Consider the following 15,170-nt stretch of genomic DNA (forward strand, 5'->3'; position numbering starts at 1 on the left):
TAAAGGTGATGTTGAAACAAAATACCTTGAGATGTTTAAGTTGAAGATTTGCTGTTTTTTGTTATTTTAAAGTTCCTTTATAACAACAATACAAGACAACAAACTGAAGCAAGAGATGACCTACATTGCCCGTGGTGTACTCTGAACTGTCGCAAACTTTATAGTTTACTCAAGCATCTTAAACTCTGCCATAGCAGATTTATCTTCAATTATGTTGTAAGTGACTTTTCTTGTTTTTCTTTCCAATAATACATAAGACAATCTGACTTTGAAAACCTGTGCTTCTTGGGGCACCTGGGTGGCTCAGTTAGTTAAGTGTCTGCCTTCCGCTCAGGTCACGGTCCCAGGGTCCTGGAATCTAGCCCCACATCAGGCTCCCTGCTGAGCAGGGAAGCCTGCTTCTCCCTCTCCCTCTGCCTCACCCCCCGCTCATGTTCTTTCTCTCAATCTCTTTCTCTCTCCCCTTCTCGCTCTCAAATAAATAAAATCTTTTATTTATTTTTTTAAAGATTTTATTTATTTGACAGAGAGAGACATAGCGAGAGAGGGAACACAGGCAGGGGGAGTGGGAGAGGGTGAAGCAGGCTTCCTGCTGAGCAGGGAGCCCGATGCGGGGCTTGATCCCCAGGACTCTGGGATCATGACCTGAGCCGAAGGCAGATGCTTAATGACTGAGCCACCCAGGCGCCCAATAAAAGCTTTTAAAAATAAATAAATAAATAGGGCGCCTGGGTGGCTCAGTTGGTTGGGCGACTGCTTTCGGCTCAGGTCATGATCCTGGAGTCTCTGGATCGAGTCCCGCATTGGGCTCCCTGTTCGGCGGGGAGCCTGCTTCTCCCTCTGACCCTCCCCCCTCTCATGTGCTCTCTCTCTCATTCTCTCTGTCTCAAATAAATAAATAAAATCTTTAAAAAAATAAAAATAAAAATAAATAAATAAATAAATAAATAGTTCTGCACAAAATGCCAAAATCTTTGCATTTGATGGATTGCCATATGCATGAATTACAGTGATTCAGTTTACGTATATTTGCATAGTACACCTATGTTGACTTCTGTAATCCTCACATTGGCTCTTTGAATTAAGTGGTGATTTTTTTATTCTTACTCAAACAAATAATTTGTACAAAGTTACCAAGCCAATGAATGTCACAGCCAGGATTTTAACAGATCTTCTTGACTCCAGGTCTTCTTACTTCCCTTTCACCATTTTTTATGTGTGGCTCATTTTAGTTTTCAAAACATTAAGAGCCACAAGTACTTTTTAATTAATTAAATTAAAGTGATAGGTATGTAGGGTAGAGATAATTAGTATTTCCTTATTCTAAGCATCTTGCCATTCTTGTTACAGTATCATCCAAAGGGTGCTAGAATAGATGTTTCTATCAACGAGTGTTATGATGGCTCCTATGCAGGAAATCCTCAGGATATTCATCGCCAACCTGGATTTGCTTTTAGTCGCAATGGGCCAGTAAAGAGAACACCTATCACACATATTCTTGTGTGCAGGTAGGTAAAAAGGTCATAGAACAAAACTCATTCTCTGACTTACTGGTGATGGTGGAGGCACAAAGGAGAGCTAGACAGAGCTACTGTTTAGGGTGGGAGTCATTATTTCAGATTATTAGCTAAGTGTCTGAGGTGGTATACTGCTTTATAACCCTCCCCAGCCCCTGTAGTGATTTTCTCACTTCCTCTTTAGAACTTTTTCCTATGTCTTAAATGTTAATGTCATTACTGCTACAGTGATTAGAGGGATTAAAGAATTCTCCCAGTGGAAGTTACTGTGTGCATACCTAGAAAGGAACCTGTACCAGAGGAATGTACTCTGTTTGAGAGGTGTAAAATAGAAAGAATCCTATCCCTGTCATTTAATGTTACATCAACATTTCTTTTCATCAGACCAAAACGAACAAAAGCAAGCATGTCTGAATTTCTTGAATCTGAAGATGGAGAAGTGGAACAGCAGCGAACGTATAGTAGTGGACACAATCGTCTATATTTCCATAGTGATACTTGTTTACCTCTCCGTCCACAAGAAATGGAAGTAGATAGTGAAGATGAAAAAGATCCTGAATGGCTAAGAGAAAAAACCATTACAGTGAGTATTACTATTATCACCATTGACCGTGATTTTAGAATCTTATGATGAAGTGATTCATGTTTAAAAACTATTAGTTGTTTAATATGGATTAAACTCTTAACTTAGTGTAAAGGACCCCTTTCTAAAAGGAATTCAGGAATCCACAATTTTTTTTTTTTTGAATCCACAAGTTTTATAATTGTGTCATTTAAACAGTTACCAACTGAAGGACATACAAAGATTTTCTTCTTGTGATTTTGTATCATGTTTTTGGTCTTTTTGAAGTAGGTAACTACTTTATAACTTAGGGTTTCCCTTTTAAAATTACTTAAATAAAAGTTCTGTTAACAAATGTTGCCACTTTGCTGTATAAATGAGTTGTGATGTTGTTAAAAAAATTCTGTTTATGATAGTCTCATAATTTTTTCTTAGAAAATACCAATTTTGTTTTTTCTGTATTTAATAGGTATTCTTTCTTTCTTTTTTATTAGCAAATCGAGGAATTTTCTGATGTTAACGAAGGAGAGAAAGAAGTGATGAAACTGTGGAATCTCCATGTCATGAAACATGGGTATGGTATTTCTAAATTTAAATGTTCCATTTCCTTTATGCTCTTCTTGCTGCTTCACATTCTGTAAATTTTATGTTTGAATCTTACTTAAAATTCAGTTGGCTTAGGGGCGCCTGGGTGGCTCAGTTGGTTAAGCGTCCAACTATTGATTTTGGCTCAGGTCATGATCTCAGGATCGTGTGATCAAACCTTGTATTGGGCTCTGCACTCAGTGCGAAGCCTGCTTAAGATTCTCCGTTTCCCCTCTCCCTCCTCTAAAAAATATTAGTAAAATTAGATACAGTGTGCCCTAAATCTTACCCTAATCCAAAGTATTATAACTGCAGAAAGAAAAATGGTTTTATGTAAGAAAGGTGTTAGCTCCATCTAACAGCAGTTTTCATTTTTATTATGTCCCTTTTTTTAAATGACCCAATTTTCATTTATTGCCAAGGATTTAAAAAATAGTATGTCCCTTGCTACATACCTAGAAATCTGAAAATTGCCTATCACACTATTACTACAGTTTTTTTTTTTTTTTTTTAAAGATTTATTTATTTATTTGAGAGAGAGAGAGCATGAGAGGGGGAGAGTCAGAGGGAGAAGCAGACTCCCCGCTGAGCAGGGAGCCCGATGCGGGACTCGATCCCAGGACCCTGGGATCATGACCTGAGCTGAAGGCAGTCGCTTAACCAACTGAGCCACCCAGGCGCCCTATTACTACAGTTTTTTAAAATTGCTTAATTCTGGAGAATAAAATATAAGTAGCTTTTCTGATTTCTTACTACCATTGCATAATGGTCAGGGTAGAACAGTACTTATTTCTTGTGCCACTGTGGCTAAAAGTTATCTTCCAGAGCGTTGCTTTTCCTGCAGATCTCCCTCCTTCCCTGTATGTGAACTATTTGCCTGTCAATACACATATTTTTCTTCTGTACCTTTATTATTATTAGATCCTCATTTAAGGCTTTCTTCTGTAGCATAAGCAGCCAAAGTTTTTTCATTTATAATGAAATAAATCGTAAGGGGCACTTTTGTTTCTTTACTCTTAGGGAGTAAAAAGGAATTGGTACATAGTTCCAGCCCAGATGTCTGGGGTGCATGGGCCATAGCCTTTTTTTGTACACTGCCTTAAGCTAAGAATAATCTTCACATTTTTAGTGGGTTGGGGAAAAAAAAAAAAAGGCAACAGATCGCATATGGCTTACAAAGCTTAAAATGTTTACTCATCTAGCCTTTTACAGAAAATGTTTGTCTGGTCCTTGGTGTAGTCATTAAAACTCAGTTATGAATAATTTCTGTATTTCGAAACTTAGGTTAAGTCTCTTTTTTCTTTTGTCCTGATATGTCAGTTTCAAGATGGAATTTTAGTCCTACTATTACTTTATTGGGTTTCATTTTCATTCCTTGATCTAACTCTGTTAGTATAACAGCTATTGGGGTTCATGCTATACTAGCATTATAAAATGGCAAGTAGCTGGGTAAACTTTAGATTTTAAAATATCTCCGGGCAGGCCTTTTTTTTTTTAAGATTTTATTTATTTATTTGAGAGAGAGAGTGCAAGGAGGGGAGTGGCAGAGGGAGAGGGAGAAGCAGCCTCCCCACTGAGCAGGGAGCCCTATGTGTGTTTGATCTCAGGACCCCTGGGAACATGACCTGAGCTGAAGGCAGCCGCTTAACCAACTGAGCCACCCAGGCACCCCTGCAGGCAGGCCTTACAGACTTTGTTGGACACTCAGTTTCAGTGGGTAACTGAGCAGCCATTCCTGTTTGGTTTAATTTGATTTTTTCAAATTTTATTCATTGTGGGGGCACCCTACTTCCTTTCTGTCAACACAGCCACACTGTAACCACATTTGTTGTGACACCTTCAAATTTTTTTTAATGTGGCTTTTTCCCCGTTATATCGAAAAATAATTGGCATACATCACTGTAAGTTGAAGACATACTGTATGATGGTTTGATTTACATTTATTGTGAAATGATAACAATAGATTCAGCTAACATCCCTCTTCTCATATAGATACAATAAAAAGAAAAGAAAGAAGAATAAAGAAAATTCTTTTCTCGTGTTGACAACTCTTAGTTTACTCTTTTAACGACTTTCCTGTATATCATACAACAGTGTTAGCTGTTGTCATCATGTTGTACGTTATATTCCTAGTACTTTATTTATTTATTTATCCTAGTACTTTATTTATTTGGTAACTGGAAGTTTGTACCTTTTGAACACCTTCCTCCAATCTGCCCTCCTCCCACTTTCTGCCTCTGGTACCCACAAGTTTGATCTCTTTTTCTATGAGTTTTGTTACTGTTTTCAAATTTATTTTTTTAAGTAATCTCTACACCCATCATGGGGCTCAAACTCACGACCCAGAGATCAAGAGTCACGTGCTCCACCAACTGAGCCAGCCAGGCACCTCTGTTTTTCCAGATTCCACATATAAGTGAGAGCATACGGTGTTTGTCTTTCTGTCTGGCTTAGTGTGATGCTTTCAAGGTATATCCGTATTGTCACAAATGTGGCATCTTCATTTCTTTAAAGGTTTTCCATGAAGTGAAAATGCAGAGAAACACTGCTTCTGAACTAGGAAAGTACGTCAAAGTCAAGAAAGAGACTAAAGGGGACAGTTAGTGTGTATGTAGAGAGTTAATGAAAGTGGTGTTGGCAAGAGAAAATGCTCTCTACTTTTAATACTGCTGTATGCCATTTCATTAGGACAAACAGAAATGACATCTGTTGAAGTTCTGGTTAAATTAAATCTCTTTAAATTTCTAAAATGGTAAGTCCATTCAGGTCATTGAATCTCAGATTCACTGTAGTTTTACTGATTGTTAGATCACTTACTGGTCTGTCGTAGTTACCATGTTGCATTTGACAAAAATGCTTTATATCACTATTGATGTTTGTGTTATTTTTATTAAATAGGTTTATTGCTGACAATCAAATGAATCATGCCTGTATGCTGTTTGTAGAAAACTATGGACAGAAAATAATTAAGAAGAATTTATGTCGAAACTTCATGCTTCATCTAGTCAGCATGCATGACTTTAATCTTATTAGCATAATGTCAATAGATAAAGCTGTTACCAAGCTCCGTGAAATGCAGCAAAAATTAGAAAAAGGAGAATCTGCTTCCCCTGCAAATGAAGAAATCACTGAAGAACAAAATGGGACAGCAAATGGATTTAGTGAAATTAACTCAAAAGAGAAAGCTTTGGAAGCAGATGGTGTCTCAGGGGTTTCAAAACAGAGCAAAAAACAAAAACTCTGAAAAGAAGAAACCTAACCCCATGTTATGGACAAACACTGAAATTGCATTCTAGGGAATTCAGCCTCTAGGAAGAGTTTTGTTTTCGTTTGTAATCATAGGTTTCAAACAGGCACTGTTAGATGAAGTAAATGATTTCAACAAGGGTATTTGTGTCAGGCTCAACTTCACTTCGTCATGTAGCATTACATGTATGTCCCTTTCATTGATGTCATTATAACAATCTGGTTTGAGCATGAAAAGCAATAGTTCAAAGAAAGTATTTTTAACTTCAGCAATTGTCTTATGAAATATATTGAATTGATAATCTAGAAATTATTTCATATATTTAAATTACAATGTTTTTTGCATTTGTGACTGGCCATTTTTCTACTTTGTAATTGTGAAACCTTTTTTGGGGAGGGAAAATTAGAGTGTGATTCCTTTTTAGAAATTGAAGATTTTTGGAAATTACGTTGCATTATTATTTGTAATCAAACCTTGATCCTTGATTTTGAGATCATTTATCAATTTGGAATGAGAAATTACAACGTAAGATTCTTTACAGAAGTTCATTTTACAATTTTAAAATAGCACTTCTTCATCTTATGCCTGTTTGAGAAAATGTCAATTTTTCACATTGTTGACCGTGAAATGTCGTGTTGGCTTACAAGGTTACTGACCATTTTGTTTTCATGTGGATACTTTTACTGCATTGCTCACCCAGTATATTTTTTTAAACTTGAACATTTGCTGTTTTGGATTTGTGGGTTGTTGTTGTTGTTGTTTTTTTCAGTATGGTAATCACATTGAAAATTCAGCTGTCCACATCTTTTCATTATAAACCAAGGGAAGAATGAGTTTGGGATTTTTAAGATGCCACTTTCGAGGAAGTAAATGTTCTATAAAAATGAACCAGAAAATGTTTTAACTTTTTTTCTTTGCAAGGATGTCTTTGTAATGTATTTCATGATTAGAATATCCAATACAGATAAGCTGACTTGAATTGTTGTGAGCAATTTTGCCCTGTGATGTATGTGTTTTTATGCACATATTTGCAGTTGGATTTTCTCCAACAGAAAGTGGTTTCACTACTGGCACATTAACAAGCACCAATAGATTTTTATTCCAACTCCAAGCACTGTGGTTGAGTAACATCACCTCAATTTTTTATTATCCTTAAAGATAATTGCATTTTCATATTCTTTATTTATAAAGGATCAATGCTGCTGTAAATACAGGTATTTTTAATTTTTTAATTTCATTCCACCACCATCAGATGCAGTTCCCTATTTTGTTTAATGAAGGGATATATAAGCTTTCTAATGGTGTCTTCAGAAATTTATAAAATGTAAATACTGATTTGATTGGTCTTTTAAGATGTGTTTAACTGTGAGGCTATTTAACTAATAGTGTGGATGTGATTTGTCATCCAGTATTAAGTTCTTAGTCATTGATTTTTGTGTTAAAAATAGGAAAGAGGGAAACTGCAGCTTTCATTACAGACTCCTTGATTGGTAAGCTCTCTAACTGAGTTACAGTAAACTCTGGTCATGCCTCTGGATAGTGAATCTCGAGCATTTCTCTCGGGCTTTAATTTGCTAAAGCTGTGCACATATGTAAAAAAAAAAAATAGATTATTTTAGGGGAGATGTAGGTGTAGAATTATTGCTTATGTCATTTCTTAAGCAGTTATGCTCTTAATGCTTAAAAGAAGGCTAGCATTGTTTGCACAAAAAGTTGGTGATTCCCTCCCCCAAATAGTAATGAAATTACTTCTGTTGAGTAAACTTTTTATGTCATCTTATAATAAAAGCTGAAAAAATCCCTTTGTTTCTATTTATAAAAAAAAATGCTTTTCTATATGTACCCTTGATAAGAGATTTTGAAGAAATCATGTAAGATGATAAAGCATTTGAATGGTACAGTAGATGTAAAAAAAAAATTTCAGTTTAAAAGAACGTTTGTTTTTACATTAAATGTTTATTTGAAATCAAATGATTTTGTACATAAAGTTCAATAATATAAAAGCTGTATTCTGTTTTGGTTTTGGTTTTCATTATTATGATGCATTGTTAATGTGTGTACTAAGATTTTCGTTTGGCTAGGATAGTAAGGATCCAGAAAAAGTAACACCCATCGGTCAGTTAATAAGAAATTAAGAAAAAAAAATCAGTGCAAAATCCTACGTTCAGTTCTAGTAACATGAGTTGCAACTGGCATGTTATTTATGGTAATACTTAAAAATTTTTTTATAATAAGTTCTGAGTAATGTCAATGTTAGCTAACCTAACAGCTCTTCATCTTTGGTTGTAGATTTTCTCTTTCTTTTTAATGAAAAAATTTATCTTGGCCTTCAGAAAGTTCATAGAGTGGGATACAAATGAGAATTATAAAGTAAAATGATATATTGTATAATAAAGTCATATACAACATTCTCTGAGATTAGTTGAAGCTAACTCTGGAAGAGTTAGGGGAAACTTTACAGAGGAGCTGACAGTTTGAGCTCTTCTGACTTTATTTACTAGTAATAGCATGTCACTTGTACACTTGCTGTGTGTTTGAGCTGAGTGCCCCTCTGTGCTTCCAACGCTCGCTTTAGGTGTTTCTTCTAAACACTTGTTTTCTCATTACATTGCAAGGTCCACCTCACTTACCTTAGTACTGCCTAATGGTTTTAGTTGGTGCTCAGATATTTATTTGGTGACCTGAACTGAGGGTTTTACAAGCTGTGCTGAGTTTGGATTTCAGGCAGTAGGAAGTATTTGGAGATTTACAGCACAACACAAATCAACCTGTGTTTTTGGTGAGCCGTGGCTCTAAGAATTGGAGAAGGGAGAAGATCTGCACAGGAAGAATCCACCACTAGGATGCTATTTAGTAGTAGCCCAGGTGAAATACTCAACTACTAGAACACTCCCTGACCTGAAGTAAATGCCTGAGAAGTCCTCGGTCAGTGCTGTTGCAGGGCAGAGGGGCGATGAAGCCAAGAAGGTTTCAGAGGAAGCAGCAGTCCTGTAGCACAGAAAATGAGTAAGATGGCAACTTCAGGGTAGTGACATGTAGGAAACAGGTTTAAAGTGTCTAGTACATGGGAAATGAGATGGAGAGGCTTCACACATGAAGAGTATGTGAAAATGGGGCCATACCATACAGACGCAAAATGAAGAATTCTGGGGAGAGTGGATGGGAGGGTTGAGCAGGATTGCAGACTCATACAGAAGCCAAAGACAGAAATTACCAGAAAAAGGAAGGAATGAGAGCAAAACACAGATGGATTCAGTTTGCTGTCAATAGATAGTGGTTTCACTACTGGCATATTAACAAGCACTCAAGACCATTCTGGTGGCAAAATAGGTACGATGTCGAGAGAGAGCAAGCAATCTGGTACTTTATTAAAATCACAATGCAGGACGCCTGGGTGGCGGCAGGGTTAAGCGTCTGCCTTCCGCTCAGGTCATGATCTCAGGGTCCTGGGATTGAGCCCCACATCAGGCTCCCTGCTCACCGGGAGCCTGCTTCTCCCTCTCCCTCTGTGATCTCTCTCACTTTCACTCTCAAAAATCTTCTAAAAATCACAATGCATTCATCCTTTGTTCTAACAATTCCATCTTTAGGTAGTTACCCTACAGGTAAACTAGAACACATGTAAAATGAAAATTGTTACCACTGTTGAAAACCGATTAGACACAAGTCATCAGTAGGGAACTGGCTACATTATACAAGCCTCTTAAGTGAAATACTATGCAGTAATAAAAAAAAGGGTTAAGAAGGGTCTGGGTTTTTTGTGTGTGAAACAACTGCCAAGATAAAAGGTACAGGACAGTTTCTAGTGTGCTCCAAATTTTTTAATTGAAAAGTTAATAATGTGCCCATTTTGTTTGGGTTATAGCATGTCTAAAGGATACAAAGAAACAGCTGCTTTTAGGGAAGATAATCTGGAGAAAACAGATGAGAGGCAGGCTTTTCACTCTGCCATTTTTGAGACATCTCAATTTACTACCCATTTTTTAAAAATTTTATAGTTATGTTTAAAATTTTTTTAATTTTTTTAAAGATTTTATTTGTTAGAGTGAGCGTACAAGCAGGGGCAGAGGGAGAGGGAGAAGCAGACTCCCTGCTGAGCAAGGAGCCCAATGCGGGGCTCGATCCCAGGACCCTGGGAACATGACCAGAGCCGAAGGCAGCCACTTAAGCAACTGAGCCACCCAGGCACCCCTCTAAAAAAATTTTATTTTTTAATTTTTTTTAAATTTTGTTTTTTTAAAGATTTTGTTTATTTTTTATTTATTTGACAGAGAGAAACAGCATGAGAGGGGATAGGGTCACAGGGAGAAGCAGGCTCCCCACCGAGCCGGGAGCCCGACGCGGGACTCGATCCCAGGACTCCGGGATCACGACCAGAGCCGAAGGCAGTCGCCCAACGAACTGAGCCACCCAGGCGCCCCCCTCTAAAAAAATTTTAATCCAGAAAATAGAAAACAGAGTTCAAGAAGGATGATGTTCTCATTGGGAAAAAGGAAGAATGGGTAAGTGTCTAGTACACAGCTTAGAACACAGTAAATAAAACAGGAAGTTCATTGTCAAAAATAGTTTCTAAAAATTCAATTTATATTTTGTTAAAGTAACATAAATAGTATGCCCCTCCTAGAAAAGTGGAAATATGTGAGGTTCTGTTAATTATGCCAAGTACCATATTAAAGCAGACATCTTACCATTAATGGTTCCTGGGTTGTTGTCAATAAAAATCGTACTCTTTCTGACCTGACTGCATTTATCTCTCCAGTCTTATCTCAGGTATGCAGTCCCCCCTCCAACCAAGTGGAGTCCCAAGGCACAGCAGAATTTAAGTACATACATGCACTCTGGTGTTCTCAGTATGTAGTCTATGATCCAATTCCTGGACCATCTTCTGTTCCTATGTACTAGTTCCTATGAGGGTATGGTCCATTTTTACATAGGAATAAAAATTTACTCAAGTACATTCTGAGACAAATGGTAAGATTGTTACTTTAACATCACATGGGATCACTCTATAAAGCTGGTTCTAGACAGCAGGGTTGATACTTCCTGGACTACTGTATTTTATCTATTTTCCCGTTTTTGACTACTATCATAGCTATCCACATGGCAAAGCTTCAACCAGGGGCCACGTGCAGGTGCACCATCATATTTGTGTCCAAGCTACTCCATCCTTTTTCAGAACCCAAAGAGCTTCTACCTGCCTTTCTAGCATGCGGCCACTAGCAGCCATTCTTTCATTCATCTATTAAATGTATGCCAACGCTTGTCCCAAGCAGGGAATGAAATGTTGAATAAGACTCAGAACCTGTTTCAAGGATTCTCCCGGGCCTCATGGGTCAAAACCAGAGTCACTTTTCTTCTTCCTTCTGTCCCTGAATAAGCATCTATTTCTTTAGTAGATTCATGGCTTGTAATTGCAGAGAAAGGGTGAAGTTATAAAGGTATCAGAAGAAAAGCTTTTTATATTTTGACACTAAAATTTATGAGTCACCAGGGTGCCTGAGTGGCTCAGTCGTTAAGCGTCTGCCTTCGGCTCAGGTCAGGATCCCAGGACTCTGGGATCATGACCCAAGCCGAAAGCAGTCACTTAACTACCTCCCAGGCGCCCCTATGTTTCACTTCTTGTTCTTGCCCTAATCCTTCATATATAACAGAGGCCCTCAGATGCTTACTTTTTACCTCTCTACAGGGAAATCCCTCATAAAGGCTGTCTTTACTGTTTGTCTCTACTTACTATTCCATTTTTATGTTTTGATATTAAAATATATAGCTTCTCTGAGAAAATGGAGAGCCTGGGTGGCTCAGTCGGTTGAGCATCTGACTCTTGGTTTCAGCTCAGGTCATGATCTCGGGGTCCTGGGTTCGAGCCCCGCTTTGGGCTCCACGCCTGGTCTCTCTTGCCGAAGGGGCAGCTTGTAAAACAGAAAACTTGTCGCCCACCACAGTTCTCTTCAAACCAAACACCACTGTACAGGGTTGAATGGTAGCCCACAAAAGGACATGTCCACATCTTGGAACCTGTGATATGGCCTCATTTGGAAAAAGAATCTTTGCAGATATAAATAAGCTAAGGATCTTGAGATAAGATCACTGTGGATTACCTGGGCGGGTCCTAAATCCAGACAGGTTTCCTTGTAAGAAGCAGAGGGGGCCATGAGAAGTCAGAGGCAGAGACTGCAGTTAGGCGGCGGCAAGTGAAGGAAGCCTTGAAGCCTCCAGAAGCCAGCAGAGGCAGGGAAGTCTTCTCCCTAGACCCCTGGAAGGGAGCCCGGTCTTGCCAACACAGGGATTTCAGACCTTGGCCTCCAGAACTGTGAGAATCAATTTGTCTGTTTAAGCCACCCAGAGTGTGGAAATTTGTGATGGAAGCCCTAGGAAACTACAGCTACAGAAAAGACTGTGTCCTGCCCCTGGCCCATGCCAGCAAAGGCCAGGTGGGGAGCCCAGACTTCCACACTCATGAGGCTGCAACGAGACACCCCAACAGCACTGCGAAATGGTGTCACCCACTGGGCAGCGATGAAGCCACCCACCTCCGTGGTGAGAGAGGAGCCTGGACCTCCACCCCCACCAGCAGTAACAGGATCACTCTCCCTCTCTCTGATATGAAGGTTCAGAGGAAACCAGTGGAGACTCCAGACTTTTACCACTGCCTAGAGTAACGAGGCCACCCCCACCGCAGCGTCCATGGAGATCACATAAGGAACTGGAACTCCCATGCTCACGCAACCAATAACAAGGGCTCTCCACTTGGCTGTCAATGCAGGTCAAGGGGAAGCTACCCTTCCATCTCCAAGTGGGGGTAATGAGGCAATGCCCCTCAATCTTTTCCTGTTGGACTGGCGTCAAAAAGCCAGCTGAAAGAGAAGGTTTAAATAAGATCCCAAGTCTCAGAACATAACACAAAATGCCCATGTTTCAGTAGAAAATCACTTGTCATCCCAAGAACCAGAAAGATCTCAAACTGAATAAAGAAAGACAACAGATGCTGACACCAGGCTGATCAAGATATCTGAATTATCTGACAAAGATTTAAAAGCACTATATTAGAATTCTCCAGAAAAACAGAACCAATAGATGATTATAGAAGCCGAGAAGTCCCAAGATCTGCTGTCTGCACGCTGGGGACCCAGGAGAGCAAGTGATATAGTTCAAAGATCTGAGAGCCAAAAGTGTAGATTCCAGTCCAGATATGAAGGCCCCAGAACCAGGAGCACTGAGGGCAGGTGATCCATGTCCTAGCTCAATAGAGAGCAAATTCAACCTTCTTCTGCCTTTTTGTTCTATTTAAGCCATCAACAGATTGGATGAGGCCTAACACATTGGGAAGAGCCACCTGCTCTCCTCAGTCCATCAATTCAGATGCTAATCTTTTTCAGAAACATCCTCACCGAACAACCAAAATAATGTTTTAATGAGCTATCTGAACATCCCTTGGCCCAGTGGAACGGACACAAAAGACTCCCCATCACCAAAGCCATGATTAAAATGTTTCAATAAGGGGCTCCTGGGTGGCTCAGTCGTTAAGTGTCTGCCTTTGGCTCAGGTCATGGTCCCAGGGTCCTGGGATAGAGCCCTGCATCAGGCTCCCTGCTCAGTGGGAAGCCTGCTTCTCCCTCCCCCCTCCCCATGCTTGTGTTCCTGCTCTCATTATGTCTCTATCAAATAAATAAATAAAATCTTAAAAATAAATGAACGAACGAATGAATAAATAAATAAATAAAATGTTTCAACAAGCACTTACGAACACACTTGAAACAGATGAAAAATGAACGGCCTCAGCAAAGAATATAGAGAGTCTGGCCCAGAAATAGAAGGTACGAAGATGATCCAAATGGACGTTTTAGAACTGAAAAATACCATAACCAAGATAAATAATGAAAAGCTCAGTGGATGGGCCCAACAGTAGAAGGGACGTGACAGAGGCCAGACTTGGAGTAGAATGGAGTAGAATGACAGGAATTAGCTAATCTGAACGACAGAGAGAAAACCAACTTCAAACAAACAAAACCTCAGGAATCAGTGGGAATACATAAAAGATGTAAAATATGTGCCACTGGGGTCCTAGAAGGAAAGGAGAAAGAGGACAACGCTGAAAAAAGTACTTCAAATAATGGCTGAAAACTTTCCAAAGGTGGCATGTTACATAAACCTAACAATTCAAGAAGCTGAGGAACCCAAACAGGATAACCCCAAAGAAACCCATGCAAGGACACATCATAATTAAACTTCTAAAAACTAAAGACAAAAATATATATATTGAAAGCAACTACAGAAAAGTGACACTTTATCTACAAGGAAAAACAATGACATGACAGATTTTTCATCAGAGGCCATGCGGGGTGGCATAATATTTTTCAAGTATTGAAAGAAAAGAACTGTTGGGGCAGCTGGGTGGCTCCATCAGTTAAGCATCCGACTCTTGCTATCAGCTCAGGTCAGGATCTCAGGGTCATGAGTTCAAGCCCCGCCGCCCCCCACTGCAAAGAATTTTGAATCCTATACTCAGTGAAATATCCTCTAGGAATAAAGGGAAAATCAAAACATTTTTTTTTAAAGATTTTATTTATTTATTTGATAGACAGCAAGAGAGGGAACACAAGCAGGGGGAGTGGGAGAGGGAGAAGCAGGCTTCTCGCGGAGCAGGGAGCCTGATGCGGGGCTCGATCCCAGGACCCTGAGATCATGACCCGAGCCGAAGGCAGAAGCCCAACGACTGAGCCACCCAGGCGCCCCAAATCAAAACATTCTTTTTTTTTTTTTTTAAAGATTTTATTTATTTATTTGAGAGAGAGAATGAGATAGAGAGAGCATGAGAGTGGGGAGGGTCAGAGGGAGAAGCAGGCTCCCTGCCGAGCAGGGAGCCCGATGCGGGACTCGATCCCGGGACTCCAGGATCATGACCTGAGCCGAAGGCAGTCGCTTAACCAACTGAGCCACCCGGGCACCCCAAATCAAAACATTCTTATACAGAAGAAATCAAAGAGAATTTTTCACCAGCAGACTTATCATAAAAGAATGGCTAAAGGAAGTTCTTGAAACCGAAAGGAAATGGTAACAGAAGGAAACTTGGAACATCATGAAGGAAAAAAGAACACAAATGTACAGGGAACATAACACAGAAATATAGATAAATACAATAGGCATTTCTTCTCTTGAGGTTTCTGAAATATTTTTTTACAGTTAAGGCAACACTGATAGTTCTAAATGTATATAGAAAAAATATTTAAGAAACAAAATTATGCTGTAAATGGGGAAGGAT

At 39.1% G+C, this 15,170-nt stretch overlaps 2 protein-coding genes across 3 annotated transcripts in view; one reads left to right on the top strand and one right to left on the bottom strand.

Moving 5' to 3' along the window:
• SUZ12 (SUZ12 polycomb repressive complex 2 subunit) overlaps positions 1-8,714 on the top strand; it is a 43,984-nt gene extending 35,270 nt beyond the window's left edge. The window contains exons 12-16 of one of the 2 annotated variants that reach the window (XM_021704591.2): positions 73-216; positions 1,351-1,508; positions 1,902-2,100; positions 2,574-2,653; positions 5,563-8,714. In XM_021704591.2, coding sequence (XP_021560266.1) covers positions 73-216; positions 1,351-1,508; positions 1,902-2,100; positions 2,574-2,653; positions 5,563-5,908 — 927 coding nt within the window. In that variant the 3' untranslated portion in view covers positions 5,909-8,714. The remainder of the gene's footprint in view (positions 1-72; positions 217-1,350; positions 1,509-1,901; positions 2,101-2,573; positions 2,654-5,562) is intronic. The other variant, XM_044921933.1, reaches the window with a different exon arrangement.
• Positions 1-15,170, bottom strand: part of CRLF3 (cytokine receptor like factor 3) — an 87,289-nt gene that overhangs the window by 28,495 nt on the left and 43,624 nt on the right. The window lies entirely within an intron of this gene.

This window comes from Neomonachus schauinslandi, chromosome 15, assembly GCF_002201575.2.
Source record: "Neomonachus schauinslandi chromosome 15, ASM220157v2, whole genome shotgun sequence".
NCBI lineage: Eukaryota > Metazoa > Chordata > Mammalia > Carnivora > Phocidae > Neomonachus > Neomonachus schauinslandi.